The sequence below is a fragment of the Jaculus jaculus genome, chromosome 17 (genome assembly GCF_020740685.1).
Source record: "Jaculus jaculus isolate mJacJac1 chromosome 17, mJacJac1.mat.Y.cur, whole genome shotgun sequence".
Lineage (NCBI taxonomy): Eukaryota > Metazoa > Chordata > Mammalia > Rodentia > Dipodidae > Jaculus > Jaculus jaculus.
Window position 1 is genome coordinate 65,011,505 of NC_059118.1, and position 21,037 is coordinate 65,032,541.

Sequence of the window (21,037 nt, forward strand, 5' to 3'; positions counted from 1 at the left end):
GAGTTTGTCTCAGTGGCTGGAGGCCCTGATGAGCCCATTCTCATTCTCTCTCTCTCTCTCTCTCTCTCTCTCTGCTTGCAAATAAATGAATAAAAATAAATTTTAAAAAAATGGACAACAGTATCCAAGTGGTATTTGGTCTGCTAATGTGCTTTGTCCACATCACAGAATACCGTGGCAAATCACTGTGTTTAAATTAGTCATATGATTTTATTAAAAAGGGCCTACCTGAGGAAATGAGCAGAGAAGGAGGCAGGAAGAAAGATGCTTTCCCAATAGTAACAGGGAAGCCCTTTGGCAACTGAGGACATACATGGACATTTCGTGAGAGACAAGAATAACTGGTGTGTTTGGAAATGAAAATGCAACAAAGGGTCTTTCCTTCCCTCCTTCCCTCCCTTTCTGGTTCTGGAATTTCCGGGGCCCAGGAAGTAGGAGTCAGAGAACTAAGACCTGCATGGGGGAATTGGTAGAACAATGGAGAAAGGGACTTGAAGAGAACAGACAGATCCACTGTAGGTTTCCCAGAATGACTGCACTACAGGTCACAGGACAAAAGCACACTGTCCATCTCCCAAAACTATCAGCAAGTCCTGCACCACTCGCAGGGTTCATTACAGGCACTTTACAGTTCCTGGAACAGATTTCCAGACCTGTGCTCTGCTGAGAAAGGGGACTGTGGGGCGCACAACTAGAAACATGTAATTTTGGCCAGATTAGGCTTTCTCTTGCCAAACTATGTAGCTTAAGCATTACAGGCCAGCATAAGATCAGTGCCATCTAGAGGTAGAGCCAGGAACGGTTTCACCATTGGCTGGGATCAGGATACCTCACCACAAACACACTCGTCATTGCTTATAACCATTTTTTAAAAATGAGTATCAAATTATATTGACAATAATACCTTTTAAATTAAAGACAGATATAACTGAAACAAGGATGATATCAACTTGATAATATTCCACTTATATTTATTCTTTTCTGTACTTTTCCCACCTCTCTTACTTGCATGATTGCTGAAAGAGATAAGGATTCAGATAAGAAAACTGCAAACTATTGGCTTAACCCTGGTTTCAGAAGCGGCTGGCTCCTCACACTGCCAAGGTGATCTAAAATGCTACAGCAAGAAAGTTAGGAAATGGAAAAACAAAAATGAACCTAGGTAATAACTAAAGGAACTTGGTTTGTGCTGGGCACCATGGAGCACGCCTGTGCCACAGCTGACAGAGGCTGGTGCTGGGCACCATGGAACACGCCTGTGCCACAGCTGAGGGAGGCTGGTGCTGGGCACCGTGGAGCACACCTGTGCCAGAGCTGAGGGTAAAGGAGGCAGAAGACTCACCTGAGCAAGGAGTCTACCACCTGTCTAGGTGACACAACAAGACTCAGGCTCAAAAAAAAAAAAAAAAGTTTACTGCTATGTGAGGGATCATAAATACTGCTTGAAAGTTCATGTGTTAACTGTAATTCCCTAGCCTGCACAACTCCTGGAAAGTGGTGAAGGAAGTCAGGTTATAGGGTTGTTCTCTTAAAGAATATTATGAGGTCCCAACCCCTTCCTCCCTCTCTTTGCTTTTCAGCTACCACAATATGAGCATCTTGCTCAACATATGCCTACCATAATGTGCCTGTCATAGACCCAAAGTCAGTGGGGCCAAGTGAACACAGAATGAAACCTCAGAAAGCAAAACAAGCCTGTCTTCAAAAATTATCTCAAGGATTTCTTACAGTATGAAAAAATGGATGTAACATAAATTCTGACAAATGTACCATAGTAGTAAGATATGAATAGTGGGAAAGGCAGAGTTTAAGGTGTTCACACTCTCGTGTCAATAATTTTTCTGTGTAATACAAGGGTCAGTACAAAACTGAATACACAGAAAGGATAAAACCCCAAGTGCAGCATCAAGCTCCTACTGTGCATTAGACAGGCGCCGGGGTTTCCAAACAGCCTACTGAGCATGAAGACAGGCAACTGTGGTTTCCAAGCAGCCTACTGAGCATGAAGACAGGCAGCCATGGTTTCCAAGCAGCCTACTGAGCATGAAGACAGGCAGCCGTGGTTTCCAAGCAGCCTACTGAGCATGAAGACAGGCAGCCGTGGTTTCCAAGCAGCCTACTGAGCATGAAGACAGGCAGCCATGGTTTCCAAGAAGCCTACTGAGCATGAAGACAGGCAGCCGTGGTTTCCAAGCAGCCTACTGAGCATGAAGACAGGCAGCCATGGTTTCCAAGCAGCCTACTGAGCATGAAGACAGGCAGCCGTGGTTTCCAAGCAGCCTACTGAGCATGAAGACAGGCAGCCGTGGTTTCCAAGCAGCCTACTGAGCATGAAGACAGGCAGCCGTGGTTTCCAAGCAGCCTACTGAGCATGAAGACAGGCGACCATGTCTTTCTAACAGCTCAAGAGCACTAGAAAGGCTCTGGGTGCCAGAAAGGCCTCAACACAGTACTTCACCAGTGTTGATGCTTTGTGCAAGCCTTTCTAATTACCTGATTAATCTAGATCTTCATCAATAAGCTCATGCTATGTCAAAAATGAAATTCTGGTGAAGGAAGTATTAGATGTTCTCTCCAATTAACATCAGAGACCACACTGATCAGGCACCACATTCCTTTCAATATTCCCACCCACTCTCTTTTCATTTGCTTCGCACTTCCTTACTGAGAACAGAGACGCCACCAGGTAAAAACTTCCCAGGTTCTAGTCCTCCATCCTTTCCCCACAAGGGTACGTCCTCACTGCAGTTCAGTTCCCACACTCCCCAGCCTACTACTAGAGAGAAACTGGGTTTGTCAAAAGGCACCTTCCTCTGGCCAGGTCTGGACTTTCCAGCGTCTGGGGCACCTCTCCTGTTGCTTGGTAAGCTCACAGTTCTTACTCAGAACGCATGTCATATTCCTACCTGGTTCTCTTCTGGCACTTTCCTCTCAATGAACACATTCCACTCTTCACCCTAAAGTGCCCACCAAACAAATGAAACTCCCTCTAATACTAGGTCGTACCCTACGATCCCTTCTCACGGTCACAGTGAGTGCTCACAATGTTTGGCTCTTGCTCTCAGCATCCCTTTCCTCCCACCGTCACTAAGTCTTTCTTTTTTTTTTTTTTGGTTCATTTTTTATTTATTTATTTGAGAGCGACAGACATAGAGAGAAAGACACATAGAGGGAAAGAGAGAGAATGGGTGCGCCAGGGCTTCCAGCCACTGCAAACGAACTCCAGACGCGTGCGCCCCCTTGTGCATCTGGCTAACGTGGGACCTGGGGAACCGAGCCTTGAACCGGGGTCCTTAGGCTTCACAGGCAAGCGCTTAACCGCTAAGCCATCTCTCCAGCCCACCGTCACTAAGTCTTTCTAATCCACAAGTCTCACCCTCTGCCTTCTACACCCTTGCTCTGCACACCACTGTGCCCACATGAATGTGCTCAACCCAGAGCTCCAGCTGCCAGCTACATGCTGATGCCTTGGAGTGCGGATGTCATGGTGGTTGGGAACTCCTTCAAACACTGCCCTCCAGATGGCTGTGCTCAGCCAGGCCCCACAGAAGGGCCACCAAGGGGCCTTGGCGGAGTCCTCCACCCGAGCATGCCCTGGCCTCAATTCTCCCTTCTGTTCCCAGTATAAAGCATGCTCCTCTCCCTTGGGCCTCACTCGGCAGTGCTCCTCCTTCCCGCCCCCCACATGCCGTAGTAAGTAAGGGCCAGTACGTGCCTCCCCCTCACCGTTCTGTCCTGGTCACAGAGCCATCTCCTTGGCCTGACCATCATTTCAGTGTTCCAGCTCCAGTCTCAGAGCATTGCTCCACTGACCACATTACTGCGCAGAACTACTTGAACTTGCCAACTTGATTGCCTCACTCTTACATTTCAACGTGATTAATGACACCTCTGATTTTTAGGAAACTAAAATATAGATGCCCACACAGTTACATGGGAAAGCCTCAATAAGCAGCTCATGCCTCCTCTTTACCACCATCTCACGTCACCTCTCAATGTGTCAGCCATTCAACAAGACCTGTTCTAGGGATGGGTCACAACTGTCTTATTTCACTGCCATCGTATCTTCTACCCCTCACCTAATGATGCCTGACCCTTCTTCTCTGCCTGTTATAAGGACCGGTTCAAGACTCTTCCAGCCACCTCCTCCTCCTCCCAGGAACGGACGTTTCTTGCTCTACATGGTGGCATGGTGGCCATCTCTCTCTTGCTGTGTGCAGTGTGTGGCTTATGAAAACCTTTCTCTCCTGAGACGTAAACAAAGGAATATGACACAGGATCTTTTTTTACTTCACCCTTGCTTGGGATGAGGTTCCCAAGATGCGGTCCAGAGGAGCTGACCCACATCCTAGGGCGGCAACACGGCAAAGCAGCTGAGCTCTGGGCCACAGAGACAGGCCAGTCCTCTAAACTGAGAGCTACGGCCCATCACTCTGACAAGTGTGCCTCATATATTTCCGTCTGACCCAACAGAAGTACTGAGAATCCCTCCGAAACATGATCGCATCCACACATTTTACCTCAGGACTCCCAAGCCTGCATTTCCCATGAAAGCAGCAAGCAAATTCAATTATGTTATCTAAATCCAACTAAAGCATTTCAGCAAATATTAAGTATTCAAATCTCTTTGGGGGAAAGATTGGGATGTCTTATATTAAAGGGACAGCTGACTCATTTAAGTGGATTTTGGGTGGTAATTTCCACAGTTGTTAATTTCTTTAAACAACTGGGCCCGAAGTGGGATCTTCTGCTCCTCATTTGGGAAGACTTGTGTTTGGAAGAGCCAGTCAAACACATCTCTGTCTTCCGGTCTCTGCGGGAAGCCCATTCTTGCTCCAGCTAATTGATACTGAACCAGCTTTGTCTTTGCCTGGATTTCAGCAATGCACCACGTGCCAACTAATCACAGCACTGAGATTAGCAAGGAGAGGGAAGCACTGAGACAAACGACGTGCTTTCCTCCTGGGCTTAGACTCATTTCGCCTCACTGAAACAAGACTGTGCCTGTGGAGTCAGGGGAAGCGCCACACAGACATGCTTGTGGTGAAAGAAGAACACCCTTGCTTGTCGGGGTGCTGTTCTGGTGAGGTGTCTCCCCTGGACGACACATGTGCCTCTCATTGCAGTCTAAGCTTCCTTGGGACATCTCCTACTTCACTTGATATGAACCTCATTTACAAATTTAAGGAGGTCCTTGATGGGCCACATGGTCTGGCCAAGGCTCCAAGCCTCCATGACAGAAAACTCGGGCGAATATTTAATCTCTCTCCCCAATCCCTGGGGAGGCACTTTTGTGCAGGACTCGGCACAGCTGCAAGCTGAGCCCTGCAGGCCACTGAGCGCACAGCACCACTGAGCAACAAGCGGCGCCTCACACAAGGCTGCTCAAGACACTGCTGTGGCTAAGGGGACCGCACGTTTGGTGAGCTGTCCTACCTGCTTTTAAGAACGCTAACATCTCTGACATGTGTAAAGCAGCACCTTTCTTCTGCTGAAACTCTCTCAGGGTGCAGATGGAAAAAGAAGGTGATTAATATTCTGTCAAGTTCTGGCCAGGACAGAGAAAATACCAGATGTTTCATCACATCAAAGTAAGAAAGGTACTGCATGGAGCTATACTAAAGTACAAGAGAGACTCAATAAGTGGACATGTAAAAGCAAAAAGCAACAAAAATGGTAACAAAAGAAGACACATCCATGTGCGAATTAGCTCGCATGACAGTATTGGAAGGACAAATGCACCAATGTCCAATCTAATTTTATGTTCTCTCATCATGCTCCTCCCAGGTCATATAGACAGACAGGAGACAGAGCCTTTTCTTCGTTACATAGGAAAACCACTCATTCATGATGCCACTGGGAGAACAGTGGCAGGATGATCACAACAGCTACACTCTAACACCGGGTGAACTGTGACAGCATGATCACCTCATCTACACTCTAACACTGGGTGAACTGTGACAGGATGATCACCTCATCTACTCTCTAACACTGGGTGAACTGTGACAGGATGATCACCTCATCTAAGCTCTAACACTGGGTGAACTGTGACAGGATGATCACCTCATCTAAGCTCTAACACTGGGTGAACTATGACACGATGATCACCTCATCTAAGCTCTAACACTGGGTGAACTGCGACACGATGATCACCTCATCTAAGCTCTAACACTGGGTGAACTATGACACGATGATCACCTCATCTAAGCTCTAACACCGGGTGAACTATGACAAGATGATCACCTCATCTAAGCTCTAACACTGGGTGAACTGTGACAGGATGGTCACCTCATCTAAGCTCTAACACCGGGTGAACTATGACACGATGATCACCTCATCTAAGCTCTAACACTGGGTGAACTGCGACACGATGATCACCTCATCTAAGCTCTAACACTGGGTGAACTGCGACAGGATGGTCACCTCATCTAAGCTCTAACACTGGGTGAACTGTGACAGGATGTTCACCTCATCTAAGCTCTAACACCGGGTGAACTGTGACAGGATGGTCACCTCATCTAAGCTCTAACACCGGATGAACTGCGACACGATGATCACCTCATCTAAGCTCTAACACTGGGTGAACTGCGACAGGATGATCACCTCATCTAAGCTCTAACACTGGGTGAACTGTGACAGGATGGTCACCTCATCTAAGCTCTAACACTGGGTGAACTGTGACAGGATGGTCACCTCATCTAAGCTCTAACACTGGGTGAACTATGACAGGATGATCATCTCATCTAAGCTCTAACACCGGGTGAACTATGACATGATGATCACCTCATCTAAGCTCTAACACTGGGTGAACTGTGACAGGATGATCACCTCATCTAAGCTCTAACACCGGGTGAACTATGACACGATGATCACCTCATCTAAGCTCTAACACCGGGTGAACTATGACATGATGATCACCTCATCTAAGCTCTAACACTGGGTGAACTGTGACAGGATGGTCACCTCATCTAAGCTCTAACACCGGGTGAACTATGACACGATGATCACCTCATCTAAGCTCTAACACCGGGTGAACTGTGACAGGATGATCACCTCATCTAAGCTCTAACACCGGGTGAACTGTGACAGGATGGTCACCTCATCTAAGCTCTAACACCGGGTGAACTGTGACAGGATGGTCACCTCATCTAAGCTCTAACACCGGGTGAACTGTGACAGGATGATCACCTCATCTAAGCTCTAACACCGGGTGAACTGTGACAGGATGATCACCTCATCTAAGCTCTAACAGTGGGTGAACTGCGACAGGATGGTCACCTCATCTAAGCTCTAACACTGGGTGAACTGCGACAGGATGATCACCTCATCTAAGCTCTAACACTGGGTGAACTGTGACAGGATGATCACCTCATCTAAGCTCTAACACTGGGTGAACTGTGACAGGATGGTCACCTCATCTAAGCTCTAACACCGGGTGAACTGTGACAGGATGATCACCTCATCTAAGCTCTAACACTGGGTGAACTGTGACAGGATGATCACCTCATCTAAGCTCTAACACTGGGTGAACTGTGACAGGATGATCACCTCATCTAAGCTCTAACACTGGGTGAACTGTGACAGGATGATCACCTCATCTAAGCTCTAACACCGGGTGAATTGTGACAGGATGATCACCTCATCTAAGCTCTAACACTGGGTGAACTATGACAGGATGGTCACCTCATCTAAGCTCTAACACTGGGTGAACTGTGACAGGATGATCACCTCATCTAAGCTCTAACACTGGGTGAACTATGACAGGATGATCACCTCATCTAAGCTCTAACACCGGGTGAATTGTGACAGGATGATCACCTCATCTAAGCTCTAACACTGGGTGAACTATGACACGATGATCACCTCATCTAAGCTCTAACACTGGGTGAACTGCGACACGATGATCACCTCATCTAAGCTCTAACACTGGGTGAACTATGACACGATGATCACCTCATCTAAGCTCTAACACCGGGTGAACTATGACAAGATGATCACCTCATCTAAGCTCTAACACTGGGTGAACTGTGACAGGATGGTCACCTCATCTAAGCTCTAACACCGGGTGAACTATGACACGATGATCACCTCATCTAAGCTCTAACACTGGGTGAACTGTGACACGATGGTCACCTCATCTAAGCTCTAACACTGGGTGAACTGTGACAGGATGGATGCCCTCAAGTGGGATCACTGGTTTTTTCTCATCTTTACACTAGAACTCACACTACTTTCTTTCTGCTTCTTTTGACTTCACACCTGAGCTGGAAGTACACCTCCATAACAACATGATGCAATTCCTTATAATGATTCTCATAAATCTTTTTGTTTTTATTTCTCAAAAGAACTCCAATACAAAAGCAATACAAATCTCCTAAGCCTTGGAACACATCAGAAGGAAACTATAAGCAGGTTTCTCCCTAGGTGCATTTGTAGGTACCAAATGCTTACAGACTCTTTGAAAAAAAATAAATCAACTGTATATAAGGTACGTGAGTTGAAATTAGAATCATTTCTATCATTATTGCTAAAGCATACAAACACATATTCCACATAATCCCACCACAAAAATCCCTTGAAATTATGCTGGTACTATGATTTTGGGGTGTTAATCCTCCAGACGAAGTGAGAAGAACCTGGGCAACTATCCTGAAGGGACTTTAAGGGACTTTTATATTTTCTAGGAGGTTTTAGTCTTAAACAATTCAAGAACTGATCGTGGTGCATTGTCTATGTGTATATAGGCCATCAATAAAATGTTTGAAGAAATCAAGAACTAAAAGCTATCAGGCTAGAAAACAGAAATCAGAGTTCCCTTAAACCATACTCTCTCACTCAGAGTCTTTCAGGTAAGAAAATTATTCTTTCCATTTAACCACCATAAATGCTTCTCTAAGCTTAGCTCATAAATTTTAAGTGTACAACAAATTAAACTCCACAACAAGATGGGACTCCCAGGGTCAAGGTGTATCTGAAACCTACTGCTCCTCACAAGACCCATGCCCTCAATTCTGTATGTGCCTGACCTTGAGGGGACACTGTTTGACCACCACTATCCCCTGTCTTCATTCCAAAGGGCCTCTTGACCCTCAAGCCATCTTAACAGGTGACAGGGTCACTCTCAAGTGAGGACATAGTCTATATTATCCGGTAAGTGGGGAAAGAGAGAATCAATTCAGGATAAGAATTTCCATAGAGACTGAAAGTCTCTTTGTCGCTAACTACAAAATACATGGTCTAATCAAGCAACCTGTAAATCCCTCACACAGTGCACAAAAATTTATGTACACATGTGTGTCTGTACTGTCCAAACCACTCACAAGATTCTGAATTGACGAGAAACTGTGTGTGCATGTGTGTGTGTGCGCATGTACATGTGTATGTGTGTACATTTGTGTGTGCACTATGCAAACTTCTCATGTGATTCTGAAGAGAAACAAGGAGAGCAATGACTGGCAGGATAAAACACTGTCAGTCATACACAAAATCACAGTCACGCTGGGCATAATGATGCATGTCCTTGATCCCAGCACTCAGGAGACCAAGGTGGGAGGATCACCGTGAGTTTGAAAGGAGCCTCACACTACATAGTAAATTCCAGGATAGCTTGAGATCCTACCTCAAAATAACAAATCAAGAAAAAATAAATTACATTCTCCATGGAAGTAGAAAACAAAGCTGAAAAAAACATTGCCATCAGATGATGTTATACTTAATGAAACTTTTTTGCCTCTCCAATTGAAGTGAACCCATAACAGTCTACAGCTGTACAGAGATCTACACAGGAGTCAGGACGATGGTATTGGAGAGTGACCTCATCCAGAACTCAGAAAGAGGACCTGAAAGTGGCTGGGAAAAGTGCATCATCAGCCTCCAACAGAAGGAGCCTCTGTATTTAAAAGTTCACTCGGAGTATTCAGACGGGTAGGGTGTGAGCTGCTGCCAGCCGGGTCTGAGGCAAGCTGGGAAAGCCTCTCACCTGCCACCCACCTGCACCACCCCAGCAGAACATGAGAAGTGATGTCAACCCAACCCAACAAGCAATTTGTGGCAATGTGCACCAGGCAAGGAAATGTGGTCCCTAGAAAGCTGTGAAGTCTACTGGAAACATACATATCTTAGGATATCTACTGAATACACATATCTTAGAATATCTACTTAACACACATATCTTAGGATATCTACTGGACACACATCTTAGGCTGTCTACTAGACACACATATCTTAGGATATCTACTGGACACATACATGTTAGAATATCTACTAGAAACACACATTTCTTAAGATAGTTAGAAAAGACATTTTTACTGTAATCATATGGATTCAGTGAAACTTAAATGAGCCCTCTTATCCTTCAATAGCAATAATGTGAATGATGGCACTTTTCTTGAGATTTCGGGAAAATGATGCATAAAGGACATATAGTATTTTCTCCTCATTCCAGGAGCTCAGGATTTCCCTGGTCAATACACCCTCAATCCTATATGAGAACTAAGAGGCTTCTCCACTGTTTATATTCGGAAATATTAAGTTAAAACCAAAACAAATGTTTGTTTCCTAGGTGTGGCTTTCCCTAAACAAGTCATTGACTTTTTGACAAGTAAAAGCCTAAAGCTTTAAAGTCTCCATAAACCAACCTTCAATGCCTGCTCTGTGGAAAATGGAGTTGAGCCTTTGCAAAAGTTTTTCTTTGGCAGCTCTCAAAACAGCTTTCGCTAAAAGGTACATTTTCAATAAATTTCAGGTATGAGCATCCAGAAATCCCACCAACTGTCACTATGCCCATTTCTGACCTGTTTGGTTTGCCACAGTCTTTGTGGAGTGCTCGTTACGAGTCCTGCAGCAGCCAGTGCTCCATGTATCCCCTGGCTCTGTAGAGTGCTCCTCTCTGTTCACCAATCAGTCCTTCTTCCCACAATGCTGTGCTGTGCTTGACAGTTCTTGACCTGATGATGTGACTTCCAGATGGCCACCCAGGCCAGGGTGGGTCTGTGCAGTGATGCAGATGGGTCTGAGTCACCCATGCACCTGTAAGCAGCCTCAATAAGCGCCCTGCTTCACCAAATATAATAATTCTTAATGGTTCACTTTTCCTCCTCATAACAGGCCTTGATTGATAGGCTTGCTGCTCTGGAAGGAGACGCAGGACTGGAAGTGCCTAAGACAGCAGGCTAGGGAACTGCCATGCAACTGAACGTGTACACACAGCCATCTTCTGTGAGTGCAGGCTGGCACAAGGGAAAGGGTATCTAAGTTCAACATGGGCTGGTTGCTGCGGCTCTGCACATGATCCTTGTACACACAGAAGGTACAGCAAAACAGCCTAGAACTCTTAAAGAATTTACCAGCACCTAGGGACACCAAAACACAGAAAGCAGCATTTCAAGACAGTGAGTTGTACAAAACAACAGTCAGGCATGGGCAATGAGGCTACAAAACAACAGTGAGGCATGGGGCAGTGAGGCCATAAGGGCATAATGGGCCTCAGCTAAGAGGTTACATGTCCATCTGCTGCAAGCAGTAACAGAGTTTCTGCAAAAGCACTATGTGCAGAAAGAGGAGGCTCTGCAAATGGGTCTCCAAACCCCACTAAGTCTTCTACATAAAACCCACACAGACTCCAAACTATGACCAGTAAGTACGCTATCAGATTTAAAAATAAGTAAAGAACTGGGAAGAAGAAAAAAAATTGAAGACAAGGTGTTTCCAAGTGTGTCTTGGACTGGTGTACTGCCTAAAAGACTTCTTTAAAAGAGATTAGGGAAACAAGCAAGGTATCTAGAACCTATTAAGGCCAGATGAAAATGCCCTCAGTAAAACCCTCTCCAAGAGGCTATGAAGGAAACCCATTAGCCACTCAGGGGAAAATAAACAACCCCGTCATTCACTGAAGGACAGATCAGTGGTTTGAAGCTGGAAGCAGGAAGAATATCATTGGCTCATGGTGAGAGTGGAAGACAATGGGAAGCCCTGAGAAGCTCAAGAGCAAAAGGAACCATCTGGAAAGAGGGAGAGAGCATCAAAGGGGGCAAAGTGACCCCGTCTAGTAATGAATGGGGCAGTTGCTTACTAGAAATCCACAATGGGGCATTCAATATGAAGAGTCCCCACACTCTTCAATCCACAATGAAATATCCCCGTTCTACTAGCAATCATGACAAGCAAGGACCACAGCCACTGACAGGGTCCCCTCTTCACATTCCTATTGGAAGAAACAGTGAATAACTAATGTGATTTTTTAAAAGCAAATGAGTGGGGCTGGAGAGATGGCTTAGTGGTTAAGGTGCCTGCCTGTGAAGCCTAAGGACCCATATTCTACTCTCCAGATCCCACAGTAGCCAGACACACAAAGGTGAGGCAAGCGCAAGGTCTCACATGCCCACTATGTGGTGCAAGCATCTGGTGTTCTAATGCAGTTCTGAGACCCTGGTTTGCACAGGCCTCTAATCCCAGCACACATAGGAGGACCTCCATGAGTTTGAGGCCACTCTGAGGTCACCCAAAGACTACATAGTGAATTCCAGGTCAACCTGGGCTACAGGAAAACCCTACGTCAAAAACTAAAAAATTTAAGCCAGGCGTGGTGGCGCATGCCTTTAATCCCAGCACTAGGGAGGCAGAGGTAGGAGGATCACCGAGAGTTCGAGGCCACCCTGAGACTCCATGGCGAATTCCAGGTCAGCCTGAGCCAGAGTGAGACCCTACCTCGAAAAACCAAGAAAAAAAAAAAAACTAAAAAATTTAAAAAATATATATTTTTTAAAGGAAAAGAAGCAGCTAACTCTGGAGAAGTCACAATGAGATCGTCTCACCACAACAAAGAAACTGAGAACAGTGCAAACATACCATTCTAAAACCTGTTATGCTGCTCTTGTGATTTGAATTTTTCTGTAAAATAATAAAATTCTGGGCCACAAAGTGACAATACATTGAGGTTTGAGAACAGCTGGCTAAAAGTATGAGAAACAAAACAAATGCACACATTCCATATAGTTATTTTAAATTATGTATTTAACTGTCTTTGAATTTCACTGATGGAGGCATTTATTAGACAAAGGTTTTCTTTAATGGAGTCAATTGTAACATTTTTTTTTTCTCTCTCTAGGATTTTTCTTTCTCAAGAAATTGCAGGTTTCAGATATTGTATTCTACTAAGGTGATAATAGTCTCCTATATTTTTTAAGTTTTGAAGAGTTTATTTTCAAAAAAATTCACCTTAAAAATTCGCCTTAAATTCACATTTGTAAAAAGTGAATATTACATATGGTGTAAGGCTGAGATCAATTTGCTCCCATCTATCTGCCTTAGAACACTCAGTATGGAATTTGTTAGCTCTCCATTTATTTAACATCACTTTATACTTACATTCTAACTCTAAGACTAGTCCTTTGAGTTTTACAATACCCAGTAGACATCCTGGTGAAATTCACACAACACTCAGAATAATTTTGACACTGTTTTCTTAGATAGCAGTCTACACTACTACACTACAGTTACTGTAAATGAAATCATTATGCTGTTACATTTTATGACTGGCTATTATTTAAGGATAAGAAACACTACTTTTTTGACATTGGACTTGCAGAATTATGTAACTGTAAGACTTGGTCTGGATAGTCTCTTTTCTTGCCATTACATTAAATGTGAATAAGGCACCTGGAGCTCACGTTTTCCAGTGTTTGTAATTCGCAGGTCTCTTTCCATTTTACTCCTTCCTTTCCATTTTACAGGAGACCGTCCAGGCCACGGATAAGTAGGGTTAGGACAGGAAGTGACTCTCAATGGTAGCTGGCTTGACAGAAATGTGTACACTGAGGCTGGAGAGATGGCTTAGTGGTTAAGGCACTTGCCTACAAAGTCTAAGAACCAATGTTCAACTCCCCAGATCCCACATAAGCCAGACGCATGAGGAAGGTCACACATGAGCACAAGGTGGCGCACACATCTGGAGTTTGACTGCAGTGGCTGGAGGCCCTGGCACACCAATTGTCTCTCTCTCACTCTCTCCCATAAAATTAAAAAAAGAAAGAAAGAAAGAAGTATTTACAATGGTTCAACAGCAGTTACTGTCAGTGTCTGACAGGTACGACATCCAGGTTCAGGAAGTTCTTTTCTACTCCTAGTTCTTTTCTAAAGTTTTGCCATGAGAGATTACTGTCAATGAATATTTTTTAATGCCAGGAGATAATTAAATGTCAATAAGTTCTTTTGTTCATCTATCTAAAAATAAAATGATTTTCTCCTGGCGTAAGTTTGTGTGGTAAAATGCGATATATGGAAAGAGTAACTGCGTAAGGTAAGATACAACACTGACTTAAATTTACAAATGCTTCAGTCAATCACTATCAGGAATGACTGATATCCACAAAGAGGCATTTCCAAATTGTCCTGTTCATGCAGTTTGGATATTGACATATCTAACTTCACAAACTAAATGTGACAGATGTCTCTTTTCCTCTTTACTGAAACAGACTACCAAAGTCTCACAATTTGGTAAAAACTCATGTGTAAAATTACAAAGACTGATGGAGGACAGACTGTTGATTATAGATTTATATTCTTCCAGTTTTCTATCGTGTGTCATTTATGCTCTTATCTTGACTCTGCCATGACTTTAAACACACTAATATGGCTGGAGAGATGGCTTTGTGGTTAAGGTGCTTGCCTGCGAAGCCTAAGGACTCATGTTTGATTCTACGGGTCCCATGTAAGCCAGATGCACAAAGTGATACAAGAACACAAGGCATCACAGACACTCAAGGGGATGCACATGTCTGGAATTTGACTGCAGTGGCTGGAGCTCTGGTGTACCAATTTTATGTCTCACTCTCACTCTCTTGCATAGAAAAAAAGCCAATCTGTTGTGCTTGCCTCAAAAACTACAATAAAATAAACACACCAATAGTTGTCTTCTAATGAAAGTAGGGACTATTCTCTGTTCTAATGCTTTGTTTTTTTTTCCTTTCAGCATCTAGGAGAATGTCGCAAGCAGAAAAAAAAATTCTCCTCATGTATCCACCTTAATTTTTTCCTTTAAAAATATTTCTCTTGCAAGCCAGGCGTGGTGGCGCAAGCCTTTAATCCCAGCACTCAGGAGGCAGAAGTAGTAGGATTGTTGTGAGTTCGAGGCCATCGTGAGACTCTATAGTGAATTCCAGGTCAGCCTGGGCTATAGTGAGACCCTACCTCAAAAAAAATTTATATATAAATATATATATGTGTATATGTGTGTGTGTGTGTGTGTGTGTGTATTTCTCTTGGGATGGAAAGATGGCTCATTGGTTAAACATGCTTGCTTATAAAGCCTGATGGCCCAGGTCTGATTCCCCAGTACGCATATAAAGCCAGATACACGAAGTGGCACAAAGTCTAGAGTTCTTTTGTACCAGAGGCACTGGTGCACCAATTCTCTCTCTCCCCCCCCCCCTTCTCTCTCTCTCTCATAAATAAATAAATAAATATTTACAAAAAATGCTTCCCTTGGCAGAATCTCCACACTGTCATCAGCTGATCTGTTGGGTTCGTTTTATCATTTCTAGGAGATATTTCCTCCTATTTGCTTTCTTTGCATTTACTTGGAGTGTGTCATTAATTCTGTTAAGCAGCACAGCCCAAACTGTGGCCAAAGGATAAATTTAGATTTCTGATTGGTTGTGAATGGAGAGATAGGCTTACTACACCTACAGCCGCACACACTACACACACAACTCACCAGGAGTTACTAAGAACACCTAAACTTCCCTAAACTCTACCCAAAGAGTTAAAAGAAGTCCATGGACAACAGGTTGGAACAAAAGGACTTAAACACTCCTGAACATTTCACATCACTTGAAGATTTCCAAGGATTTACATTCAATTCTTCTCTATTTCAACCTGTAATCCCATTCAAGCACACCTGCTACCGAGCCCCTGTCTAGATTCGGCCTAAGACAACATGTTCCTCTCCTCTCTATACCTACTATAAATGTGGCAACTGCACCTAGATTCTTGAGCTTGGTCAGATTCGAATGCAACTGCTGTGACAAGTGTGTAGGGTTGGTTGGTGTGACCACTTCCATCAAAAGACACACTCTGCTGTGACATGGCAATCACCGACAACTGTACTGAAATTCCATGCCAAAGTGATACTGGCTCTGTGGTGTTCATCCTCTGTGTGATCCCTGATGAAGGGCACCGTTTCCTGAGCATCGCTGCGTGCCTCCATGAGCTCAGCAGCCGACATGGTACAGAACATCTTATCCAGTTTTGACTTACTACCCAGGGTCTTTGCTAGGGACAACCTGTCACCCACTTGTCACTGTGTATTGTACATGGGTTTTGCCATTTCAGTTGCTCTCTCTATCCTTGTGGAAAGATTTGTCTGGAATAATGTGGCTTTTAGTACCTCTTAGGTACTCTATCTCACAAGGTTTTCCAGAGAAAAGAAAATGAAACAATAAAAATGGAGCCCTGAGGCTAGAGAAATGGCTCAGCAGATAAAGGCACTTGCTTACAAAGCCTGGTACCCTGAGTTCAATACCCCAGTTCCCACATAAAGCCAGATGCACAAAGTGGTGCATGCATCTGGAGTTCACTTGCAGTGGCTGGAGACCCTGATGCACCCGTTCTTATTCTCTCTTTCTATGTCTCAAATACATATATAAAAATATTTTTGAAAAATGAATGGAGACAGGCGTGGTGACACATGCTTTAACCCCTGCACTTGGGAAGTGAAGGAAGGAGGAATGGTATGAATACTGAGACACCAGAGTGAATTCCAGATCAGCCTGGGCTACAGCGAGTCCTGCCTTGAAAACAAGACCCCCCCCCCAAAAAAAAGGTAAATGGAGTACTGCACCAAGCTGCAAGGGGTCACATCCACATGCAGGGCTATGCATTTGTCTTCAACTAGGAACCAGTAACTACCTCACAGCTTCAGAAGAGATTAACTATAAAAACTAAACTGGACACCAAGCAAATACAAACCAAAGGGATGGGTCACCACCTGTCTCTTTTCTACTTGTTGTGGTAGCCTGGATCCCCCTCCTAGCATGAATCTTTACGAGCTTTTCTTTATGAGATGCACTGGACTACACACCTGTCCAATTTGTGCCCTGGACACCATGTTATTGACATCACTTCTTATACAGATTAACCATAAGTGATGTCTATCATGCTGCCATATGTCCCCAACTCTGACTTATCCTTGTTCATTTCCTTTTAGCTTCCTAGTAAAGCTATGCCCTTATTAATAGTTATTATTACTAATGTTAAAAATAACCAGCTAGTCCCAAGTAGTACCCGCCCATCTAAGCTCTCCTGACACCCAGTTCGGAGGCCACTGTGTGGAAAGCTAACTACCACAGCACTGGTCCACAAAACAGAGTGAATGCCAGGGCAGTTCCTTTCAGCTGTCTCCTGCTAAATCACCTAGTTACTAGAATAAAGCAATTATTATTTATTATTCTAAGGACCCGCCCTATGCTATTTATTTTCACATTAACAGCTCATTTAGCCATGTTTGCTGTGACCATAATTCCCCCTTTTCTAATAAACAATGCTGGAAAAAGTTCCTATAGGCAGAAGGGAAATACTTGTTTAATCTTGTTCCACCTATTTCTTACAATATAAACAGAAATGACTTTTAAAATATCTGAATGTGTAATGAGTATTGTGATATTTTGAATTTATTTCTTCTTTCTTAATTTTTGGGACAGGACTTCACTATGAAGCCTAAGGTGGCCTTGAACTCAGAGCACTCCCCTACCTCAGCTTCCCAAGTTCTACGGTTACAGACACTTGCCACTGTGCTTCTTCAGAGTTTTTTTCTTTCTTTTTTTTTTTTCTTTTTCCAGGTAGGGTCTCATTCTAGCCCAGGCTGACCTGGAATTCACTATGGAGTCTCAGGGTGGCCTCGAACTCACGGTGATCCTCCTACCTCTGCCTCCCGAGTGCTGGGATTAAAGGCGTGCGCCACCACGCCCGGCTTCTTCTTCAGATTTTTTTAGGAAATGAGTTAGTCTATCATCTAACAGATGTAACGTGTACAATATACTGGTATATCACCTAACAGATATAAGAAGTTGGGGGCTGGAGAAATGGTTTAGTGATTAAGGTGCTTGCCTGCAAAGGCTAAAGACCCAGGTTCAAGTCCCCAAGACTCCTATAAGCCAGATGCACGAGGTGGTGCATGCATCTGGAATTCATTTGCAGCAGCTGAAGGCCCAGGTATGCCTGTTCTCTCTATATCTGCCTCTCTTTTTCTCTAATAAAATAAAAATGTTTTTTAAAAAAGAAATTGTTATGAAGGGGAAAGAGGAAAGGAAATATGGTTTGTTGTCTGTCAGTATAGAAATTATCTATAAAAATAGATATATATTAGAAAAAAAAGAAATTGGGGCTGGAGAGATGACTTAGCAGTTAAAGCACTTGTCTGTGAAGCCTACGGACCCAGGATCAATTCTCCAGGTCCCATTTAAGCCAGATGCACATAGTGGTGCATGCCTCTGGAGTTTGTCTGCAGTGGCTAGAGGCCCTAATGTGCCCATTTATTCTCTCTCTCTCTCCCTCTCTCTAATAAATTTTTAAAAAGAAAGAAAAAATTGGTTTGTTTTGATAATAGAAGGAATGTCAGACTTGTGATCAACAAGGCTCTACGCATCCATCCAAACTCACAAGTGAATCCCAGCAATTAAGACACACTTACATCATGCAAAGCAGGGAGGGAGTGGCTCAGAGGCAAGAATACAGTGCACAGCCCAAGCCAACACATCTCCAGTCCCATGTGGCATGGAAGCTCATTACCCCTAGCACCATGAAAATGTCATTGAGTTCCAATAACAGAACTGCAATAGCTGAGCACAGGCCTCAGTGCTGAACGTGGCTATGGACGGTCCAGTCACAAGGAGTACATCAGAGAAAGACAGGTCAGCACTGTGACAAAAAGAACAAGAATAGAAAGATAACAAAGAGAGGCTACAGACTGCAATGGTTACCGAGGCAGGTGTTGGGGTCCACAGAGGCCATCTCAAAAAGTCTCTATAGCAGAGTAAGACCAACGACCACCATCCTGGCTTTACTGCAATCACCTGCCGTGGCAGCAACGCTAAATGCCCTTCACCAGTGAGGAGCTCGCGGAGACTCACCTCGTGCTTGGAGAAGAGCCGCACGCCCTCCAGCTGGTGGAACACTGGGTAGTGCTGGGCGTCGATCTGGTCGCGCCGGTAGACGTCGCCCACCACCAAGAAAGCGTTCAGCCCCGCGTGCAGCAAGTCCCACTGGTGCGCCGACGTGTGCGCCCTCAGCATGTGGGTCCTGTTCAGGTAGTAGCTGTCCCCCTTCTTCCTGCTGGGGTGCTCAGCTGGGATGAGCAGGCTATCGAAATTCTGCCACGTGGTGACCACGGGGGACAGCCTGTCGTAGACAGAGAACAGGGGCGTCCCGGAGCGGCCCGTGTACTGCGCGTAGAAGTGGGCCTTCACCCGCTCCTTCAGCAGCCACAGCGGGTGGTGCTGCTGGTTGTGCAGGTTCCGGCCGACCCGGGACAAGACCTTCGGGCTGACGTTGGTGTGGTCATCCTGAGGGTAGGATCTGCCCAGCAGCTCTACCACACCCCCGGGAGCTCCTGGGGCAGCAAACTCTGACGCAGCTGACCTCAAGCCTCCGGCCTGCTCCTGATGGCCTCTGCAGACATGACCAACCCTCCTCACCAGGCAGATGTGCGCATGGGCAGCTCTACTGAGGACTGTGAAAACCATTGTAGAAACGTCTCACAGGTTCTGGAAAGAGCACACAGACAAAACACAGGTCAAGTTTCATTTGATGCACAGAAAGCAGGGCATCTCTCTGTGTACTACCAGCTCCCCACTGGACGTATGGGACCCTGCCACCCCTCCACACATCAGGAAGAACAACGGGAGAATCTGCTGACAGAGGCCAATCTGATGTACATGTCCCTTCAAAGTCCATGGTGAAAGTGTCGGTACTGAGAAGTGGGCCGGAAAGACATCTTGGGTCATTAGGGTTCTGCCTTGTAACTGACTCATGCAGGAACAAGACAAGGGTGTCCACTGTCCCCATTTTATTTACTATAGCAGTGGAAGTCTTAGCCATAGCAATAAGGCAAGAGACACACATAAAAGGGATACAAATTGGAAACAAAGAGATCAAGTTATCATTATTTACATATGACATGATTGTATAATAAAGGACCCTAAAGATTCTACCTGCAAACTATTAGAGCTGATAAACACATATACCCATGCAGCAGGATACAAAATAAATACAAATAATCAGTAGACTTCCTATATGCTACCAACAAACACACAGAGGATGAAATCAGAGAATCACTCCCATTCACAATTGCATCAAAAATAAATAAACAAAGTACCTTGGAATAAACCCAATGAAGGAAGTGAAGGATCTCTACAATGAAAACTTTAAAACACTCAAGCGAGAAATTGCAAAAGACACTAGGAAATAGAAAAACATCCTTGTTCTTGGATCAGAAGAATCAATATTGTGAAAATGACAATCTTGCAAAAAGCAATCTGCACATTTAATCTAATCCCCAACAAAATTCCAAAGGCATTCTTCACAGAAATAGAAAAAAAAAATACAAAAATTCATTTGGAAGAAAAAAAATCTCAACTATCTAAGACTATACTGAGCAACAAAAATAAAGCTAGTGTTATCACCATACCAGATTTTAACCTATACTACAGAGCCATAGTAACAAAAACTGCATGGTATTGGCACAAAAGCAGACATGTAGATCAATGGAACAGAAGAGAGGATCCAAATATAAGTTCGGGTAGCTATAGCCACCTGATATTCAATAAAAATGCCAAAAAAATACTCACTGGAGAAAACACTGTCTCTTCAGCAAATGGTGCTGGGAAAACTGTATATATATATCTGTAGAAGGATGAAAATAGATTCTTGTCTTTCTCCATCTATAAGAATTAAGTCCAAATGGATTAGAGACCTTAACATCAGACCTGAAACTCTGAAACTGCTACTGGGAAATGTAGGGAAAACCCTTCAACATATTGGTCTT

The 21,037-nt window shown here is 44.3% G+C and overlaps 1 protein-coding gene across 2 annotated transcripts in view; it reads right to left on the bottom strand.

Annotated features, from left to right (window-relative positions):
• Fars2 (phenylalanyl-tRNA synthetase 2, mitochondrial) overlaps positions 1-21,037 on the bottom strand; it is a 459,371-nt gene that overhangs the window by 343,345 nt on the left and 94,989 nt on the right. Inside the window, exons 1-2 of one of the 2 annotated variants that reach the window (XM_004666157.2) lie at positions 20,841-20,859; positions 19,125-19,757 (exon numbers count right to left, since the gene is read on the bottom strand). In XM_004666157.2, the coding sequence (XP_004666214.2) occupies positions 19,125-19,736 (612 nt within the window). In that variant the 5' untranslated portion in view covers positions 19,737-19,757; positions 20,841-20,859. Of the gene's footprint in view, positions 1-19,124; positions 19,758-20,840; positions 20,860-21,037 lie in introns of those variants that run through there. The other variant, XM_045137011.1, reaches the window with a different exon arrangement.